The 22,518-nt window shown below is 41.5% G+C and overlaps 1 protein-coding gene across 2 annotated transcripts in view; it reads left to right on the top strand.

Moving 5' to 3' along the window:
- Positions 1 to 22,518, top strand: part of GTF2E1 (general transcription factor IIE subunit 1) — a 54,910-nt gene that overhangs the window by 24,454 nt on the left and 7,938 nt on the right. For both annotated transcript variants that reach the window (XM_075166354.1, XM_075166344.1), the window contains exon 3: positions 19,673 to 19,874. In XM_075166354.1, the coding sequence (XP_075022455.1) occupies positions 19,673 to 19,874 (202 nt within the window). The remainder of the gene's footprint in view (positions 1 to 19,672; positions 19,875 to 22,518) is intronic.

The raw sequence follows: 22,518 nt of genomic DNA, 5'->3' as shown, positions 1-22,518 counted from the left end.
CCAGTCGCAGGGCTCGCTGCTGTCATAGTTGTTTGTCTCTGCATTAGCTCAAGGTAAGTGCTGTTCCTCACTGGGTGGCAAGAGAGTAGATACTCGTCTTGGGAGTAGGAAGGAGGAGAAAATGCCATCTGCAGCAGTCTCCACAGTGGGGTGCATGCAAAACAATCCATTAGGGTGTATGAAGAAAATATTTTTTGTACCAGTAATAAAATAAAAAACTTGTAAACCAGTTTGTTCATCTTTATCTCATCCTATTTCTATTTTTATGTATCTTTTATAATGTACATAATATATTAGTACAGTAGTACATGTGTGTAATTTATAAGTAGATATCCTTACATTGAGGGTGTGTGCTCAAAAAATCTTTTACTGGTGGGGTGTGCAATCAAAAAAGTTTGGAGGCCAATGATCTGGAGCTTCAAATTTCCTCCCTCCCCTTCCAAAGAGAACTTCCAGTCCCTTGCCCACTGTCCAGATCTTTGTCTTGGATTTTTTTTTTTTTTTTAAATCTTTTTTTTTAAAGAGCATTATCATTTTGTTATTTAAGGGTTAAATCAGACTCTGGATTTGTTTATAAATTTGAAAGGCAGTGTTTTGTGCTCTTTAGAAGACTTGCATGGATTTTAATAAAGTACCTTGATCTCTTGCTGACTGCTTTTGTCAAAAATCTGAATGTTTCTTGTTGCTTCAACTGAAATCTTTTGTCTGGCTTTCCTTGACCCTGAAGTAAATCCTTTGTAAGTACTGAATACTTTGTTGTGAAATGGAGCGAGATTTCTCTTGTGCCTTTGACCTGTATCACAGTGTTTTTGTGAATCTCTTTGGATGTGCACCAGGCAGACAATGAACAGATTAAATGGGGATAGCTGTGACTTCTACATGATGAACTAGCTGAAACTACCTGAAAGGTAGACCTTGGGGCACACAGAAGAGGTTGCCACTGACTTTGTAGTGCTGTTCTTCATCTTGTGCCCAAGGAGAATTGAGAGTATTCTGGTTTGGGATGGCAGTGATATCAAGTGATTGCTTTTGTGCCTGCTTCCCGTTAAAAGCTCTGCTTTTCTTAGTGCAGCAAGTGATTGGTGCAGGTGCCAGCAGAGCAAGGTTATGTGGTTTGGGATTTTGCTTTTTTTATTCTCTGTTCGCCTCATTTAGTCGTAGCTCTAAGGCAAAATATCACTTGGTCCCTGTGTGTTCAAATGGAACCAGAACAAATTGCTTCATTCCCTAAGTTGTTGTGAATGAGGCAAGATTAATTTGAAAATATTTAGGAAAGTCGGAGTTTTTTGTTAAAAGGAAAGCTGATGCAAAAGTAATAAAGAGGATCTTGGATTGTGTAAATAAGGAAAGACCCTTGATCTGAGTGGGAAGAGAAATTTTTGATGGAAACTTGCTCTGTAAAAAAGTATATTTAACACAAGAATAGGGAAGTACTCAGAATACTTTCTGTTAGATTTTTCAAAAATGTATACATTCCAGGAGGCAAGGCAGAGCAGAGAACAAAATTTATTGACATCAGACAGTAGAAGTTACTGCAGTGATGGACGTGAAAAATCTGAACAGAACAGTACTGGAGCTTTCTGGCTTTGATTGAAAAAGAGTGGATAACTGATACTTAAACATCAGTAAATTAGTAACGTTAAGGTAGATTTGCAACTTTATTTCTTACTGCTGTACATATGCATCTGACACAACATGCAAACGCCCTTTCTTCTCAAGAGAAATGCAATATATTGTTTTTCTGCAAATGAGTTTACTGCCGTGTATGCTGTATCAAGACAGTGTACGCTTGCACTAAACTGTATTTTCGTGTATAATACTAAAATATGCTGGCACTTATTGGCAGCAAAATGAATTTATTAAAAAGAACTAATAACTGTGTGAATAATGTTCTTCTCTAGTGGCGATAACTGACAGTGTTACAGTGAGGCCTTGCGAAGTTACATACATATGTAAACATAAGTTGCATAGATATGTATATGATGTGTTCCTAATTGGAAATAACTTGGTGACAAACCTAGGAAGAGACGCTTGAGTTCATACTTCCAAACTCTCATCCTCAGAGAAAACCTCAAAGGCTGGGGTATTGTTATTTTCTTTCTCAAGCCACAGTTTGAAACTGTAAAACCTTTCATCTGCCTGCGCTGCAAAGTATCAAATGTAGGATGGCACTCTTCATTTGTTAATACTGCTAAAATAAAAGTAAAATGCAGGTCAGGAAACTGATGCAGATAACTTTTCTACTCTTTTGAAGACTTTGGAAGGAAGCCAAAATTAGCCTCAACACTGGTTTTGTTTAAAAATGTATTTGCAGGACCTTAGAAGTGTTCCAATAATACAACTGGATAAATGGGAGAGAGGGGGAGGGAGATTCCTCCCAAACATGGGCATTGATACTAGACAAGGTGTTAATCTTTCCTAACTTAAAGCACTTACAGACCAGACATGGACACCCGAGGCAGAAGTGGTCTCTAACAGAGCTTCTTTCTCTCTGCTGCCAGTGAAGGGAGCCCTGCTGACTGGTAGCCCCTGTGTTCATGTCTGGTTTTAAGTGTCTGAAGTCCAGTGGGAAGAGCCCTCTCTAGCTATCATGTGCACCATATGAATGCCAGTTTCATTCTGTGATTCTGGAAGACCTATTAATCCGGCACATGTTAAAATTAAGCTCACATGTGGTCTGGTGTATGTTAAACTTCTCTTTTGTATAGAACAGTCCAATCCAGGAGAGACATTGAACTCTCCTATAAAAATAATAGGTTTTAGTTTTCATTAAGAAAACTATTCATTAAAAAAACTTCTTATTTATAAAAGCAAACTCTGTCACTTGATCTTATAATAGCTTTTATGCTAGTCATTATTATTCTACTGTGCTTTATTTTGATTTGTTAAAACCACCTATAGCAAACAGATCACAAATATCTTGGCTCAGATTCTGGACGGTGTTTTGAGTGTGAAGATAGCTTTTGGTAACATTTCTCATCTGTAAATTTTTGTCTTCACCCCTGAAACTGCTTAAAAGTGCAAAGCATCAAGAATGTTACTGGTCTGGGTTTTTTAGTGGTGATGACTTAAATGAATTCAAGCTGGATTAAGCTCTCGTCCAGCCCGCTTCCAAATCAGCAATTTCACTCTATCCAGAGTCTCCCAATGGATGGGCGTGTGCCTTACTGCACGTGAGCATGCTAGGGGCAATAGAAAAGAATGTGAGGATCAAGAATTTCTCATAGGAATCAACCTGCAATTTTATACTCTTCTTTCAGCCGCATGTGTTGGAGACTAGGAAAACGGGATAAGCATCTCGTGATGCTTATAATGAGATGTTCAGTGCCGAGTCAGACATGAAATATTGTGCTAAAGTAAAAAACACTGCTGTGACTTTCACTTAAACAGGTTAGCAGATGGTCTGTGTCAGTCATATGTGTGAGACACTGGTACAGGTATTTGCTATGATCCCAATAAGAAAGGCACTCAGACTCTGTGAAGTATTGATTAAAATACCATTTATTGGAATTAACAAGAAGAAAAGGGAGAATGGATAACCTTACGTCCGTTCCGATGCTGGGAATCCCATGTTGTGCAGCATTGGACAGACCTCCAGTCGGGGCACAGCACAATGTGCAGAACCCCATGCGTGAAGAGGTTCACCAAAATGATGGTCTTCAGCGTTCTTACAGGAGTTTCTTCGAAGAAAATTTTATTAATAATTTCTGCTGTTGAGCAAAAGAAAGTTTGCATGAGAGCATGCTGCTTCACTTTAAGATAAAGACATGGTGGTATAATCGCTGGTGTGAGAGCTGTCTACAGAGTCCTCTGGTGTGATTAACTGGCCAAGTTTATCCTGCGGCCAGGGTATATGTGCAGCACAGCATAGCATGGCACAGTAGCCTGCAGCTACTCAGGCTAACTGTTCTGTGGGTCACTGACTCTGTGTGCAGTAGCCTCCTGGTTAGGATTACTACAGTACGCAACCATTCAGACGGGGCAGCCTGCGTTGTTCCTTCCTGTAGCAAGGGAAAGGTGTATCCCGTAGCTCTCAAATGACTGCTGTGCTTGCAAAAGGGCAGTTGACCGGATCATTTGCAGTGATTCCAGTGCCTTCTAAAAGGGCCAGATTTTCTGTCTGTATGCACGCTGTTGCATGGAGTTTGCATATTGAGCCAGTTCTTTCTGGACACTGTTTTTGTACCACTGGTGGGTTAGTTTCAGTAAGGAGTACCGCGTTCCAGAGGTGGTGTGCAATTTGGAACCCTTCAATTACTGTGACCCTGGCTTACTGGCTTTCAGCATAAGCATAGTGGAAAAACGTATCCTAAAATTGGCAATCTGTTGATTAAAATGTACAGAAGAAAGCCTAAAACAAGCGATAAAGCATTAGTTTGTGAACCAGAACGATGATGCAGAATCAAATTTTCGAAGAAAAGCTGTTGTTAGCAATCTTATTTATTAAACAGCCCTCAGTGGTGGGAGGGAAGTTCTGTTTGAATTTTTCTTACTCCATTGTGAATTTTATGTTTCTGGCAGCTTTAAAAATGTTATGTTTTTTTCTGCTTTGGAAAGTAGGTACAAAGTAGGGAATGAGTATATAATAAAAGATGTCTGCATTTCAGAATATGCTGAAGGGTATTTTCAGATACAGTACAGGGCTAGAAGAGAGAGCCCATTATCATATTCTGAAGCAGAGTAAATTTAACCTCCATGGCTAGCATATTTCAGTGCTGCTTATCCTCAGTTTTACTTGATGCCCTAACCTAAAGTTTTTCTACCCCAAATTAAAGCTGTGAGTAATCTTTTGTGTGTATGTGTGAAACTGAAGAACAGTTTGTCACCGTTTTCATTGCTGTAACAAACTAAATCTCCAAAATTCGCTGTTCCCTACCACTGCCACCCTAAAACTAAACAAGTCTGTCTTTCCAATTTTTCCCTAATGAAACATGTGTTAAGCTGTGTCATTTTGTTCCTTTGGAATCGTTACAGTCAGTCCCACCTCCAAGTATGGGATCTGAAGCTGCACCTGGTTTATCATCAGAGATATTCATAGGGCAGAACAAAGCAGGATAACATACTATTGTCTCATGCTTTGCACGACATAGTTATTAATATACATAGCAGCCAGATTTTCTTTTACTTTTTCTGCAGCAAAACACTGTTGGTTCCTGGTTTTGTCCTCTGTTGTGAACCTGAGTTTTTTGTAGTGAGCTGCCGAAACAATTCTCCCCTTCTGGCCACCCACCACCACCCCTTTTCTTTTTTTCTTTTTTTTTTTTTTTTTTAAACTCAACTGCAGTGTTTTCTACCTGTCTCTACTGAATTTCATAATACTTATTCCAAGCATTTCTCTATTTGCAATTGCAATCGTGTCTCCCAAAGCATTTGTAACCCCTTCTGCCCTCTAAACTGTGACCTAAATTCACAGAATTTAGTTACCTGCCAGTCACTAGAAAATACTGTCATCAGGGCCTCACTTCATAGGGCTATCCCAGCTGATACTGAATTATTGATACCTACTCATTGAGAATATTTTTCATTTGTGCATCCTCCTTATTGTCAATTCACCTTTAGCCTTTCTCCCTGGTTTTGCTTATGAGGATGTTTTGCAGGACAGTCCAGCATCAGACTGCATGGCATCTAATAGCTGTCACTTACAAGAGATTACCAGGAGGACAAAGCCAGGATCTTCACAGTGGTGCCTGGTGGGAGGACAAGAGGTGATGGGTATAAATCGAAACAAGAGGTTCCAACCCGATATAAGACCTTCTCACCATGAGGATGGTCAAGCAAGTGCAGCAGGTTGCCCAGAGAGGTTGTGCAGTCTCCACCCTTGGAAGGTTTCAAGACATGACTGGATAAAGTCATGAGCAGTCAAGGTCTGATTGCCCTGGTTTGAGCAGGAGGCTGGACTGGAGACCTGCTAAGATCCCTCTATGTTTCTACTCTTTCTCAGATCCCTCAGAGCTTCTCTTTTTGCCCTTTCTGTTTGTCTTTCTGGGATTTTGACAGTTCTTCGTATCCCGGAGACTGCTTTCAACAGTTCCCTGTTTTCTGTGGGGTAATCATCATCAGATCTTGCTGACAGTGTATCAAAGATGTGTAGCTCATTTTATCAGCTGTACAAAGCTTTAGGCTCCACCTGATTTCTTTCTAAGCCTCTATTATAACATGACTTCAGTTTCCACATGTGTCATTGTCTATGTTTGCTGGTGACAGTGGCACTTCTCAGCAGTGGCATAGCCACAGTGACACTAATTGTCACCTCCTGGGCTGTACTACTGTACCTGAAAGTGAGCATGAAGGCAGTGAGCAGGGCCATGCGGTTACGAAATGAACCTCCTCAGTGCCTTACGACTTTATCAAGCCCGTGCTCGTGTCCTTCCCACAGCTCCCAGCTAGCTTCCCATGCTCATGTAACATCTTGGTGCTCCTCTTCAAAGGAAGCTAATGAATCAAGTCCACGCTACACAAGGGATGTCATAGGTTGAGACTAACTGGCACAACAGCACAGCTCGCTTGGGGCAGTGTCTGCCTTTGAACGTTGTATAGGTTTAACTTTCAGAGGTGAACCGAAGTGATCAAAAAAGCTTTTATGTTGAAATTTTGCTCGGGCCTCAGTAAATGCAGGGATGCATATTCCCAACAGTAAATGGTCAACATACATCATCTTCCCCTACTTCTTCTACCACCTTGGGCCATTTAACATTATCAAACTTGCCCAAAGAACTGAAAAAGCAGCAGGTACTCTCTATCTGCTGGAGAACAGGCAGCTGCCTGCCCCTATGGTGAAGAAGCAATTTTTCTTTCCTCTGATCCTGCATTCATCCATCTGTTTCCTACCCACCGTGATGCTCCGGGGCACCCAACTGGATGTTCCCCCCTTGCCCCCTGCCACCACCTCGCAGCACAGCACTTCCAGGGGGAAGGGTGCCATTCCTCCACGCTCGCCACACTGGAGGGAGCGATGACTGGTTAAAAATAAATTAGGGAGCAGATGGCGAGGCAGATTATTGTTCATCCTAGGGCGATGATGATGATGTGCCAGCTAACTGCTGGTTGTCTATCAGAATTAATCAGGAGCTGTTGTGGCACATGATCAGGGAAGCCACTGCTCCCCCTGGGAAAAGGGAAGGAAGAGCAGAGAAGCAGCTCTTTAAAATGAGTTGTCAGAGAAGCACTTGTTTTTGAGGATATAAGAAGTTTCTGATGGAGAAAAGGCTATATAAAAAGAAAAACAGGAATGTTTTTAGGGTTTGGGAATTTTTTTTCATGTACTCACGCTCTTATATACATCTGCAGGTATGCCTAGCTCCTAAAAAGCAACTGGGAAAACTTGGTCACTTCCTTCTTGCTTTTGTCTCAGTGGAATCATAGATCATCAGAAATAAAAACATTTAAGAGGTTTATAGGACCTTTACAAGCACTATCTATATGGATAGTATGAAACATTATCCATGGATGTGCCTGGTTTGGATTTGTGGTCTGCGTCAGAGGAAAGGACTTGACACTCGCTGTGCTCAAACCACTTCACAAACATTAATTCTCTATACACTCACAAAACAGACTAGGCAAAGGCTGACTCAACCCATTTTGCTGAAAGGCAGTGTCAGAGGTACAACTCCAGAGTTTTGATGCTTTAGCGATCTGAAGCGTAGTTTATCCATGTTATCTTTGGTTTTTTTTTTTCTGTTTGACTAAAGAGGTTAATGAAATGGTGTAAGAATTAGCAGATGTTTTGTTTGATCAAATTAAGAAATAAAATAGGGAGTACATTTTTGGTTATTGTTTTGTAATGGAAAGCAACAGTAAATTTCGATCACTTAGTCCACTTAGATAAACTGTCAGTCTATTTTGTTAGCCTAGTAACATTTATTAAACTAAATTTCTTATTTTGTGTCTTCAGCTTCTCTTGTCCAGGCTATCTGTCATGGCATCTCCTTTCAGTGTACATCCAGTCTGATGTCCAAAGATACATTTCGCTGGGGTGTAATTTATGGAAAACTTATGTTTTTGTTTTGGAAGATATTTCAGGTGATACATTAAATACTTTTTATCTAAGACTGTCAGGTCTGTACAGTCTACCTTAAATAGCACATTCTCCACAAACATACATTGTAAAATACAAAAGGTGGGATGAAATTTGCTATTTCTTCACATCTTTTAACCACTCTTCTTTTCTTCTATATTTTCTTTTTAAATGGTAGTGCTGTTTTAGATTGTTAAAGAGGTATTTACCATGCAAAATAATCTGAGGGCTCTGTCTGTATGTAGCAGTGAGTGGAAGACAAGGCAAGGCTGAATTAAGCTTCTTCAGCACTTATTTTACAGGTGATCTAATTTGAGATGTTAGCAGTAAGAAGAAATTAACTTAAAGCAGAAATAAGATAGAATGACATAGAGGTGGTCCCTCTGGATTCTCAAAATTTGCAGATGTCAAGGAGGCTTTTTATTGCTTTGTCTGGCATTACTATAAGCTTCATCAATATCTCTCTTTAACAGTTCCATGACTGAGATGGCAAATCACTAGCGGGTTATGTGCAACAGCAGTAATCTTTAGGTCAGAAACACTCCTGATACTAACAAGTCCTTTTCTTTTGCTGGTGTTGCAAATGATGAGAATGGAAATAAATTACTGGCTTATTTCTTGTTATGCATAGGTCAGGCTGAACTGGAAAACTAGTCTCGCTGGCTTTGTTTCTGATCTCTCCTGTGAGCCTCTGCAGGAAGGTCAGACTCTTCGTATTTTGCATCTCTAGCACCCGAAACGTCCTGTCTTACTTATTTTTTTAAAAAGTGAAATAATCTCGGGAACCAGTTTATTTCATTGTCCTTGCCCTTCCAAACTGCTGCTTTTGGTATGGAAGTTGCTAGAGTGAGAGGATGGTTTGAAGAAAGTTATGTGCACATGGGATGGCTTGCTCTTTAAATCTTTTTAAGTGCTTGGATGCTGGTAAAACGGGATTATGTACAAACCCTGCAGTGTGGAGGTGCCTGGCTCCATCAGTGAGCGTTACTCAGTTTTACCATGAAACCTGTGTTGAGAGACTGCAGTACAGAAGCCAAAATTTCCCTTAGCTGTAGAAAAAAAGAACAGTAATTGAAAACAGTACCTTCTTTCCAAGCAGGTAGAGAGTGCTGGGAATTTGGTCTTTGAAGGGTTGTTAGCAGAAATTGTGTTTTTTACCACGTGCCCATGGCACTTGCGACTGTCTCGCTCGGCCATGCTGTCGTTTTAGTCCCTCTCACTTATGTAGGCCCATGTGGTTCCCATTGCACGAGTCAAAAGAAAAGGGATAGATAAGGTCGTTCTCTGGGAAAGTAAAAAATACATCTCCCCCGTTGCTTCTTTCTCTGAGGCAGCATAGGCGAGAGCTACCCAGATCTCAATCCTGGCTTCACAAGAGATCCTGCCCAGTATCATGGGCAAGGATTTGAGCAGCCTCAGCAGTTTCTCCTGCACGTTTCGTCTGGTGCCCTATTATTCCCCCCCCCCCAATTTATTTTGCCAACATTTTTGTAGGCCTAGTGTGTTAGCTTCCGTTTCTGTTCCAGGTTATCTCCTGGCATCTATGCGATTCTGCCGCTTAGAAACTGCCAACTTTTTTCTCTCCATGGCAATTCTGGCACCTTTCCGCAGTTTGGAGTTCAACTCAGTCCCGGGGAGCCTCTCTTTCCATTTGCTCTCTCTTTTCTACTTAATGAGAAAATGGGGTCCTTCCTGCCAGCCACTGCCTCAGCCACGAAGTGCTGCCCAAGCTTTCAGTGCTGGTCCCATCACTCTAATGGTTTCGTATGGACAGAGAGGGAAGGACGGCAGTCAGGCACTGAGCGCACCGTCTTTGGAGGAAGCTTTGCCATCGCACTTCTCTTGGCTTCTCTTCACTCCCTTCTGCTGGCTCTGGGCACAGTGCTGAGCACCAGGTTATGTACAGGAGGTCCTGCAGGTGAGATCTGGCTTGGCTGTAATTCTTTCCCAGCCATGAGAGGTGGCCCTTCATGCAGCGTTACTTGGACCGGTTTGGGGTGTCTCATTTGGCGTGCCCAGTTTTCACAAGGAAGGGGGTAAGATATTTCCTTTGAGAGTAAAGAAGAAAGAAGAACTTATGCATGAAGGAGTTTTTAAAAGGCATAGCATTAAGAAGAAAAGAGAACAGCGGGTGGCATGACTATCCAGAAGAATATCTAGAGGTACAAAAAAGAATACATGGATATTCCAGTTTTCTTGATGGCAGGTAACAAGTGAGGCTTCCTGTGATAAAATGTGAGAAATATGAAAAGAATCAATAGATTTATAAAAATACTGTGTAAGGCAGCAGTTAAAAGGTGGAACTTCCAGTATGTGCCCAAGTCTCAGAAGGGGATCTGTTACCTTTTGTATAGCTGAGAATACAAGTTAGTTGAGTAGGAAGTGCTAGCTCACATTATCCTTTGTATTCCCAGCAAAAAGTGAATCGCAAAAAGGCAATTGGAGGGCAATACCCAATCTTATCACATACTATTGTATATTTTTGCAGTGTTGGGGCACCTTTCAAATACTGCAGGCTAGGAGCATGATCTCTTAAACCAGTAAATAGCTCGTGAGTGTTGCCCATGAGCTATTCCAGACCTTCAGGAAGGAAGGTAAAGTGAAGTCTGTTCTGATAATAGACCGTCTTTGTTCTTAAGTAATCAGCATCTGAAAAACCTGCTTTGTTCGTTGTGAAGCACCTCCACAGCCTCTCCGGAAAAAAAAAGGGAAAAGTAGACTGAAGAGCAGCTTGTCCTCTTCGTGTTGGCCCATTGTGCAACGCCATTGAAAATAAGGCTGGAAAAAATGCGCTGGCTTGGAGCTCGCTGCCTTGCTTCCTCTTTCTTGTCATTGCCAGCAGCTGCCATCCCAAAGCCCGCCACTGCTTGAAGCACTGCTATGGAGAAGCATGCTTCTGACATTGGCCTTTCAAAAACTGCCTTGGGACGATGGTTTAAGGATTTCGTTCTTGCTCTTTGTTCTTAAATAAATTTCTTGTGTGTACATGAGCAGATTTGCATGAAATGCAAAGTCTCAGCATCCACAGCATGTTCCTTTGGGTACCCTTCTTTTTAACTGGAGTTTATTATAATGAGGAGAAAATTACTTTTTTTTTTTTTTTTTTTTAATTAATCTGTATTGTTCTCTGTTGGAGACCCTAGTAGCTTCATGGAGGAAGCTCATGCATAGGGAATTTTTCTTGCCACACATAAGGGAATTTGAAAGTAAAGGTTTCAGTTGTTGGCATTTCTGAGCCGCCTTCTATTGAATTTGAAACCCTTTTTGACTACAAGTAGCATAGTAGGTGTGCCAGAGTTGTAAATCTCTCTCTTCAGGGAATCTGTTGTATGTTACTAAAGAGATTCAGTAGTGACAGCGAACCTGGAAGGATAGATCTCCTCCAGAAAATCGTAAGTGCTGGTATGTTTTAACAAATGGATCTCAGGCATGGGAAGTGTTTCATGTTTGCCGTTGCTGAAACAGGAGGATCTGGAGCGAGTCTCTGAACGTTTTCATACTTTTTTTTCGCTGTCCCTAAATGCTTAAGATTTTCAGGGAAGAAAAATGCTGTCCTTATGTATTCGAAGGTGTTGCCAAGGGGATCTTATCTCAGCAATTCCTACTTTTAGTGTTAACAGCAGGGTTCATTTTGTGCCGAGAGGGTCCAGAACAAGTGCTGGACACTCTTCTTGACCATCTGTAACAACATTCCGGCACCACCATTTTTCCAAATTATGCCTAGGATAATGTAACTGCCTGAGTAAAATCCGCTCTGCAGCTTAACAGGGAGACCTTCTGTTTCCAGGACTGCCAGTCCCTCAATTTTTATACATTTACACACTGCTCTCAGGGAGAATAAATAATACATGAACATATGCACTGGCTAAGTGAAATTTCCTTCTGATTATAGTGAGACGCTGGTTAATGGCAATTATAAAATATATTTCTTTCACTTTTTGCTAATCATGCTGTGTGTTTAAGAGTATGCCTTTATCTCTTTTTTTTTGTTATAAGTTGCCATCTCGTTTTTATTTTTTGAACAAATTGTTTTGATGATTTTTCATATGTTGGCGAGTTGCAGTTTTGAACCCTCTTAAACACATTTCTGGCAGAATTACCTCATCTGAATCAGAAATAGTGCTACTGCATAAGTGCCCTTAAATGCTGTGTCTGCTACATCTATATTACAATAATAGAAGCTTTGAAAAGAAAACTGATTGACATTCATCCCAAATGAAATGTTTACTCTCTGTTTAATACCTGGTGGGCAATTCAATACTCTGAATCTATATTAAACAAGAAAAATGTTTAAGAAGCATTATTGAGGCTTGAAATCAGGTACTCAGGAGTCAGAGCTGTATCTTGGTGTGCATATATTATGAAATGGTGTTGAATTGTATGATCAAAGACTGGGTTTTGCACTTACTAAATTCATAGAATAAACTTTTTTTGAAGGCTGATCTGGAGGGTAGAAGTATATAACACTCCTTCCCAAACCTGTTGTACATGTGGGCTAGTCAGCTGAATGCTGCTGCTGAACTGTATTTTATCTTCTTGCCTCCACCGTAGAGTCCCGTATCATGTTGAACAGGTCAGTGAAAAGGGGGGGATTTGCAGGGGGATGATCCTTGCTTGTTCTCTAATTCACAGAAAACTGTCTTAAAACCTTATGGTCTGATACGGAGAAGTATTGATCTCATAGGTGTTGACTCAGTAGGATTTGTACTAGAATATGTATGCACCTGTGTCTAGATTTGGGGCGTATAAAGTAAAAAGGAATTTTTTTTTCCTTCATTTTACGTTCTTGATCTCATTTGTAGATTGTAGATAACACAACTTAGGAATTCAGATACCATAGAAAAATTCCTAAAGAGATTAAAATCTCTTTTCAGCTAATAGTATTAGTTGCATTATTTGTTCCTAGCTGAACTGCTGTGCTTGACGTTTTATAAACGCGCACTCCACACGCTTCCTCACACATCTGTTGCAGAATTGTGCTATAAAAGATGTTTTAGCAAATTTCAGTCTAGGATTGATAATAGGATGTATCAGGCAGCCTTTAGTATTGGTTGTTGCTATCCTTCCTGCCCATAATCCTAATTGTGTGTACCTGCTAGTACCTCTTCAGGAAAGGCAGAGAGGGATAGAGGAGATGCTGTACTTTCTTAGCCTGTTACGAAGAGAGCTGTCAGTTCTGGGGGCAGGATGCTGTATTTAGTAGTCCATGTTCATGTCTGCTCAAGCCTCATCTGGCGAGTGTCACAATTTGGTTGCAGTTCCATTCGCAGGGGTGCTGTGTACTCGGCTTCATACTACAGCCACTGCACTGAGCATCTCCTCTGGGCAGCATCGTCCTGTGTACTTGTCTGTTCTCTGCTTTCAGATATCACCCCCACGTTCTGGATTTGCTCTGTCACCATCTCTGCCCAATGTTAGGCATCTCAGTTGCAATATACCTTATGTTCTCTATAGTTAGAAATTTTAAAGCGAGCCTTTTCAGACTGTTGGGATGAAGCCTGATGCATTTTGGGTTTCAATGGCAAAGCTGGATGTTTTGTTCCAGAAGTGGGGTTAGCAAATCTTCCCAAAGTGCTGACATTTCCTACATGTGGACCAGTGTTTGTTCTTGAACGATAAGAAGCTCTGACAACAGTGTCTGCTCTGGACTATCCCAAACAGGACTAATATAAAAACATACACTTTCTCTGTCACGTTTCAAAATTGAGTACTGCAGTCAGCCCTGGGCTGTGGAGTGTCCTCAAGAGCTTGAGATCCAGTGGACCATGAAACCTGTCCCAGAAAGATGAGATGTGGCATTACATTTTATGTAACACACTGTGCTCTGTAACTGGCTCTTTTAATGCATGTGTAGAAACACTGAATTATTTGCAAGAGAAAATGGTATTGCTGTGGTCTTCAGGAGACAGATTTTATTGGAGGGTTTCTATATTTTTTGCCTAAAACAACTGGGTTTTTGGAAGTCAACTGTGAATACAAATGTACTTGGGACTATAGGTCTCCACTACGGGGAGAAAAGAGAGATGGGGCCAGGGAAGGCTACCCAATAAAGTCGACAGGAGACTTATCTTTCCTTGGGGCAGGAGCGTGTTTCCCACTCAGACACACTGGATTGCTTTCTCCTTGAGATGGTAAGGGCAGTTTAATGAGGGCTGAGAAGTCTGTTTAAGTCTGGGAATCACTAAAGATCAACAGTTCCTAATCTGCATTATCATTAATCCAGTTAACAATCAACTGTTTTAACAATTAGCTCTGTTACTACCTTGGTCCATTAAGGTCATTAAAACTCTCTTTGCTTCAATTTAACCCCTCAGGTTGCTACTTTTAGTAGGTGAGTATCCTTATATCCTGATATGGAGTATGTTATGGTAACTAATGATCCAGGTCTGTTGTAGCCACTCAGCCTACTATTTGTGTCTTTAATGATTCAGGAGAGAAATGCCTTTAGGTGCTGTCGTAAACAGTCCTCTAAATCTTGAAAATCAATGAGAAATGAAAGGAAGTTAATTATAATTTGTACTGACAGCACTGCCTATTACTTAGGTTGATAAGTATTTCCATTACATGAGCTTGGATCGTTTGCGGAGGGTGGGTATAGGAATTGCTGTGTGTTTTTTGTTCTGTTCAAAGCTTTGTCAAACACTTACTTTATGCTGAGTTTTTCCCATTCTGTGCATCCAACTAAGTTTAAATTGCTTAGGAAAATTTAATCAAAAAACAGTTTGGCTGTTTTGAAGAATGGGCTGATGAGAAAAAAGAGGAGACCGGAGAAATGCATATTGCTTTGCCCGTGTTATATTGTTGTGAATGAAGGTTGTTCTGTGAAAAGGTCTTCCATCTCTCTGGCTTGAAACAGGAAATAAATCTGGAGACCGGGGCTCAAATTAGGAAGCAGAATTAGCAGATCAAAGAGCATGGGCCTGAGAGGCACGGGAGTGGGGAGAGGCTGAGATTGGAAAAAGCAGCCCAGGAAAAGAAGGGTGGACAGGGAAGTCTGAGAAGTGAGAAAAGCCCAAGCTGAGAAAGCAGGACTAGATAGACCAGGACTTGCTAGCAAGGAGGACAGGACCATCAGAGTGAGGAAAAGCCAGGAACTGGGGTGGGAGCAGATGGGAAGAGCTGGGTAGGATAGCAGGTAGGATAGCAGGTTCCCACAAAACACATCTCTTCCGACAAGCTAGACCCGAGGTGTTTCCTTCTTATCCTCCATTTGTTGCCAGGAAGCAAGCTGGCAAGGCATCCTGCTCCCCCTGCAGCCGTTCCACGCAGCACTAGCAGGTTGTCATCTTCTCTGTTATTTCGTTCAGTCAAATGGCAGAGGCCTGTGCGGAACTGAGGGCTCCAGGTCTGCACATTAACCATATGGCTGTCGGCACAGCATCACATGGCAGGAGACGTTTGTCCAGCTTCCTGTTGGTAGGAACCTAGGAAACTCCTGTCCTTTCCTCAGATTCTTAGTACTCTCTTTTTAACATCAGATGAAGCACTCAGTGTTAGGGAACGCTAACATTAAAGTTGCTTATGCATCCTGTAACTTTTTCTCTGCGACATAATTTTTTTCCCTCACAAAACATGTGCTTTGCTCGGTGAGAGAGATGAGCTGTGTGCTTATAATGCACTTTTTGTCTGGCTTGCTGCAGAAGAAGGAAGAACGTGCAGTGTGAGAGTCAGGGAATTACTTGAAGAAAATGACTGTAGTAGCCACAGGAATATGATCTGATCCTCCAGGCCAGCTGAGTTTCTGTGTGGTGTTGGGCTCGTCATTTTGAGCTAAACTTTTCAAAAGCTATCATTAGCTGTTGTACCTAACTCGTTTGAGATGCCTGATTCTAGAGCCTGGAAGAAGATTGGTAAAAATATTGCACGCTCTTTGCTGAAACAGAAGTTTCAGAAAAGCATTTCTTAGGCATCTCAAATCAAGTATTGCTCAAATCAGCAGATACTTCTGAAATTGTGCCATCTGTGCCTTAGCTCACTCTCCATGTAATGGTGATAATGCTGCTTCTAAAAGAAGGTTGTGGGAGATTTTGAAAATAAATTAGCTTAATGTTTTGTGATGCAGTCAAGAATAAAGAATTGGATAAGGGTGAAGGCTGGAGGAATGAAAAGGAGCTGGAAGATTACAGTGTAAAGTACGGTGTCATGCACCTAGCATCTAATGCAAATGTCTCCTGTAAACGTGGAGCTCATCAACTGGAAACTACAAAGGAGGAAGAAAGGTCTGGGAGCATTGCTAGGTCTTGTGATAGTTGAGGCAGCACTTTCATGATCTGTTACACTGTCATCTTAAAAGGTCTCAATGACTATCAGAGAAGCACTAATGCTGTTGGGCTTTTGGGAAGACTCATCTGGACACTTGTATATACTTCCAGCTTTACAGCAGAAAGATGAGAACAAACTGGAGAAAGTGCCCAATGAGGCTGATAGCAGGTCGGAGGAATGGGTGGCCAGTTTTAAAAGGCAAAGAAAAATGTGTGGCTTATTGAGCCTTGCAAAATGAAGATGGAGGGATGAATGAGACAGCATTTTGTAAATATACCTGAAGGATCACCAGCAAGATGGAAGCTGGCTGAGCTGAGCTACAGTTTTTGGCACAACAGTAAATAGGTTTGAAATGAATGGGAGTAAGTTTAGGTTGAAAAGTAAATAGTTTGTAAGTATAGTAGTGAGAGTCTGGGGCAGTATGCCAAAGGACAGAGTGGAAGGGAGACACCTTGTTGGGCGGGAGGTGAGGCTTGAACCCTTTGAGAAGGGTGTGAGCAGGACCTGGGCTCAGACTCAGGAATTATCCCTAAATATTCTGGCCCTATACTTCAGAGCTTGAGCTGCTTTAATCTTCGTATGCCTTGGGGAGCCAGATTACCAGCGTATCTGCCCTGGAGAGTCTGGGAGCAGTCGAGGAGATCTCTTTCAGATGGCTGGCTTTTAGCGTGCAGCCAGAGAGGTCTGTTGAGTGCCTGAGCATGTGTGGAAAGGAGGGGATGTATGCACTCTCCATTAGCATTTCCAAGATGCAGGAAAGCCTCATGTCTGTTCGCTCCGGAATATCTACTTGTCCTGGTTTATGCAGTATATTTGAATGGAAAACTACCAGTTTTGTAAAGGCTGAAGGAAGGAATACATTGTCGGAGTGGGAACATTGCCATTCTCAGCCTTTGGATGGCCTCCGCTTCATGTTTGTCACATGCAGTTCATATCTGTAAGGAACATGTGTCACTGCTGATGTGATGTGCCGTGTCATAAAAGCTCTGCTGACATTTTGTGACCTCTTAAAGTCTAACGAAAGAGGTTTGCAACATATAAATGCCATCTGCCATGGCAAAGCAACTTCCCAGTTCTCTAATCACACATGCCTCTTGTGAAACGCTGCATCACCTCGAAAAAAATCAGCATATTAATGGAGGAAGCTTGTCATTTCACTCATTCCCAGATTCTTTACATAATTCATCTATTAACTTTTTTTTTGCTTATTAAGAACCCCGAGGGGTGGAAGTTGCAGCAAATACATGATAGCTTTAGGAGTTCCATTTCATTAGAGCTGTATTTACTTTCTGATTTTTTGGTACTCTGAATTGGAACCATTCTCCCTACGATCTTAATCTTTTGCAAATACTCATGGGGTTCACAGATGGAAGCGTGAAAAGTCTGAGCTGTCTCAGGAACATGTAACAGGACTTTTTGGAGAGGGGTGTAAAAAAAGGAGAGTTTTCCTCATTAACCTGTGTTTGTTCACTTACTCCATTGTGGGAACTGAGATGTGCTAATTATTTTAAATTGATTCAACTTGTTTGCCAATTTGTCACGCCGATAGCAGATGTGGGATAAGGAGACCAAACTTTGGCTTCAATTTTTGCCGGGCTGACAGCTTATATAATGTACAATTTTTTAATCAGTAGGGGCAATTTTTACAGCCTGAAAAAATAAGCAGAGTGTTTCATGCTTGGGTGGGAGAGAAGAGCACTTTATCCACTTATCCTTTACTTTGTGTACTGCTGCTGTTGGGTGCTCTAGCTTTTACATGTAGATAAGACAAACTTTCTAAAGAGAGAGTTTATTGCAGGAAATGTGTACGTATTGCAGGCCACATACACAACACACTAGCATTAATTTATGAGTAACGATGAACAAAAGCTACTTCAGATGGTGCCGAGGTAGAAAACTGCATCTCTACAGACTATGGTGAGAGGCAACAGATCTATCTCCTGTCATAAACATTGCTTTTGTGTGTTTTCCAAGAACCGTGCAAGCATTGTCTAGCCCTCACAGCCATCAGTGAGGAAGTTAGGTCTGGTTTTATCGCTGTCTTACAGGCAGAGAAAGAGGTACACTGAAAAATGAAGTGACAAGACTAGCAAATCTGTGTAAGCAGCAAAACAAGATAACAGAAGCCCTGGCTTGCCAGCCTGTCTCATTACATCATGCCCGTGTGGCCTGGGCAAACCCCGTTCTTTCAATGTGTTTGTACATAGCATCGGTGATATAGCAGGCTTCAATACTGATTCTAATACTGATTTTTAGACATAAGCTTATAATTTCCCTGATATAACCTATCCTCAGGCTCCCTATTAGTAAAAAGATCTTTTCCTTTCTTCACTGGGGTATTGAGAGATGATGCTAGATGCGTATTGGTGTCACAGAATGGATAAATTAAAAAATCACACAGGGACAAAAGAAATCGAGAAGCCTGTGAGCATCATTCTGGATGTAAGTGTTCTGAGTAGGCAGAGGTAGGTTCTCAGTCCAGCACTTGCAAGGATAAGTCATTACACTGTGCTGCTCCCTTCGTAGTGGGCCATATGGTAAGGTCCTACTGTGCATGTACTGCCCTAAGGGTCCTACTCGCAGATGGAGCGATGAAACTGAAAAGCCTGCTGTGCAGGAGTTCAGTAGGGTTTTTGTAACTGCATTGCCATGCAACCATTTCAGTTGCCTTTATGTTTGACCTGGTTTTATAGATCCTGATGGGGTCTGTATTCTTAATTGAGCTTATTCTTAATTGCCATTCATACAATTCTTATCTTGCCATTCTTAATTTCAAGAAGTTAACGTGGGGGTTAGGTGGGATAAATTTTTGCATTTGCTGCTCTGCAGTAATGACTATTTTGCATGTTTGGCCCTGAAACAGAAGGAGCAGCCATCTTCTTTGCATCAGTTGCAGAGTGAAAATGGTTATAGTAGCAGTTACTGCAGAGTGGTTGGTGCAGGGTAAAACTACACCCTGCTTCATTGTGAAATTAGTCTGTTCAGGTGGCTGGGGAGATATCAGTGCAAGCACCTGAAACAGACGATATCTGAACTCCTAAGAGTATATTGTAAAGCTTTTTATCACAGCCCAGTTGTAGCTGACATTTAAAATGTGCAGAAAGAAAGAGGGAGTGAGATTAGGAGATGTCTCAGTAGAGGTACTGCAGCCCATCTGGGCTTTTCAGAGCGAGAAGCTGTACCCAACTGGGTATCGCTGGATGGCATCAAAATGCTTGCTTTGTTGTCTGCTTAAATAATAACCAGGTACACTGTGTGTGGGAAGGGATTGTCAGGGGGAGAAAAGCTATTTATCATCAAGCTAAGAAAACGGCAAAGCACTGCTGTTTAAAAGACTGTATAAAGAGCCAGGCCTGTTGCTTTCCCTCCAATGCTTAGCAACTTTTTTCATTTTAGGAACTTTCCGCTGTACTTTCTGCGAGACTGAAGTGGAAGAAGATGAATCGGCGATGCCCAAAAAGGATGCAAGGACACTCGTGGCAAGATTTAATGAGCAGATTGAGCCCATCTATGCGCTGCTTCGTGAGACGGAAGACGTTAACTTAGCCTACGAAATCCTTGAGCCAGAACCCACAGAGATTCCTGCCCTGAAGCAGAGGTGGGAATGCGTCTGGTCTTCTCTCACTGCACTGCTTCCTTGTAATGCGTTCGTCTGCTCTGTGAGGCTTTTCCAAACCTTGTTCAGCCTCTGGCTGCATTGAGGACTTACTTGCTCAGCACCAACTATGCAAGCAACCGACAGATTCCCCAAGGAATGTGTGGTTTATAAGGAGACAAAGGGCCATAACCATTTTTTACTAAACAAGGCAGATGACTGTTCTTCTGGTCAGCCTCCTCTAGTTTTCTAGTTTTCTGTGGGGTGGGGTACTCAAATTACCTGCTGCTTGCTGTGCTGCAGCTGGTATGTATACCAAGCCCTTGCCCCAGTATTTAAGAAATGCAAACTGCAGCCATTTGGCAAAGCTCTGAAGGTCTCATCTACACGGTCTTCTTTCTCTCAAACCCTTATCTTTCATCTATTCCTTTTGTTTCTACCCAGCTTTTGAAATTAAGCTATCTGCATTCTACACTTTGCATTCTAGTTCGAAGACATTACTTGTAATAAGGGTATTTTTTTCTTCTGATTTTCTTCTACTTGTTACACACCTTTTCGGGAGGAGACCATGTTACAGTCAAAAACTCTGTAAAATGTTCCTACCCATGGGAAATGACACTTTCTTTCAGAACATTCCTAGCTGTACAAAAACAGATGATGTTTAAATAATGCAGAAAGATGTAGGGAGCTGTCAGTTTTGTCAGCTGTGGTGAAATGTGATGCACTTCTCTGTGTTTAAAAAAAATTAAACACACGGGGGGAAAAAATGTACCACGAGGGGAAGCATTCCCACAGTGCCTTGGGTGCTTGGCTTTAGTTAATGGGAGAGCAAGCAGGATACTCTTTTTTTTTCCTCTCAGGCTAACCTTGAGAGAGAATGTTCCTCATATATTCATGCTAGACAGTTTCTAATTAATATAATTAAAAAGTCTTTGTCTATTCATAGTCTTTTTCTAGTCAAGAAGGTAGCTCATTTTCCTCATCATTCTGATAGAAAAACAGAAGCAATATAGAGAGGGGAAGAGATTTTTCCAAGGTCACTCAATATGTCTTTGGTGTTATGGTGAGTTTTTGAAGCCTTTATGCCCAAGCTGAATCACTAGCCTTTGTTTTAAAAACCTTTTCTGTAGTTTGAGTAGTAGAACTGGGATAACCCCACCAAGAAGAGTCATTTCTCAGTCTTCCCCTTCTGTGCACAGGAAATTATCACAGCAGAAGCCTGGTGCAGTCCCATGATTAAATAGCAGCACCCACTTACTTGACTGTTAAATACTTAAAAAACATTGTAAATGATTAATTACTGTGTGTAAGGAATGACAAAATAAATAGGCAGCTTTTTAAATGCTTACTTGAACACAACTTGCTTCAGCACATACAATGATTTCATTATTTATTAACTCTTATTAATTCAAAGCAGCTAATTGCATGAAAGCGTTGCTGTGAGATTTTTTTTTTAAAGTGCCAAACCCTGGGTTATTTATTCCCTCTGTTTTTATGGAGTCTTGAGCGTCTGAAATCATTGACAAAACTGACATTTGGTGATTCTGAAACAAACAGAAAAGGTCACGAAGTGCCTGCATCATCTCTTTGCACTGACGCAGGCAACTTCATGTGTTTTCAGGAGAGTTACAGCTCTAAGCGACCACACTGACATTGCATAACTGTCATTCACCTGCCAGGGGAGACTGGGCAGATCTTCATTTATATCTTTCTAGGAGGCTACTAATTTTCTTAATCTTGGCAGAGCATGAATTACCCCACAGGTTTCGAAACAAACCTGCTTTATCTAAGCCCTTCTCTGTGGTTTTCTAAAACAGATGGATTTTAATATCCCCTCCATTTTCTTATGTCAGAATTGCATGATTTTATATAACAAAAATATTCACAGAATTAATTTTCTGTGGTCATGCTATCAAGGACCATGGGTTATCTGTTGTGAAGTTGAAGCTCTTAAGAGCAGCTAAGGGAAAAAGTGCTTTATTTCAAACACGGCACAAAAAGAGTTCTCCCCATTATGCAAGATCTTTTCTTAATAGTCTGGGCAGGATTGAGATGAAAATTTCAAGTTGTTTGCCCATTGCACAGTGTGGTTTCTGTGGGCCATACCTCAGCTATGTCAAGGATTATTTATCTCTCCTTTAAAGGCAGCTAACCACTCATTAAGGGATTTCCATCAACCGATGGGTAACAGAGCAAATGTAGCCACATCTGGGCCACTGAACTGCCACAGTTCCTGGTTGCAGGATGGCCGTGCAAGGTCTAGATCTAGATGGTGAAAAAGCATTGGATCTAAGAGAGAGAAAGATTTAAGAGTGCACTCCCTTCGTCTGCTCTGTGCTGCCCGTAAGGCAACTCATGCATCTGGCCTTTTGCTGGTGCCTGATCCGTGGTGTTTAATCCTGTACTTTGGAACAAGGTTGTTGAACAGTAAGATCCCTTCTGGCAGTAAGGAGTATTCCCCTGGTCACGTAGTCTTGAGGGGCTGCTGACTGCTACCAAGAGTGTTGCTGAAGACGCAGTTCTACAAACAAGGAAGTAAACTGAGACATACTTGCAAAGCTCACCAGGTCCGAAAGTAGACAGAAAGTATTTAGATGGTTCCACCTAAGTGTGGGACATTGCGGTAGATGGCTTAAAGTAATTAGTA

Source organism: Calonectris borealis, chromosome 1 (assembly GCF_964195595.1).
Source record: "Calonectris borealis chromosome 1, bCalBor7.hap1.2, whole genome shotgun sequence".
Classification (NCBI taxonomy): domain Eukaryota; kingdom Metazoa; phylum Chordata; class Aves; order Procellariiformes; family Procellariidae; genus Calonectris; species Calonectris borealis.
The sequence above is the reverse complement of the archived record's forward strand: the minus strand, read 5'-3'. Positions and strand labels throughout refer to the sequence as shown.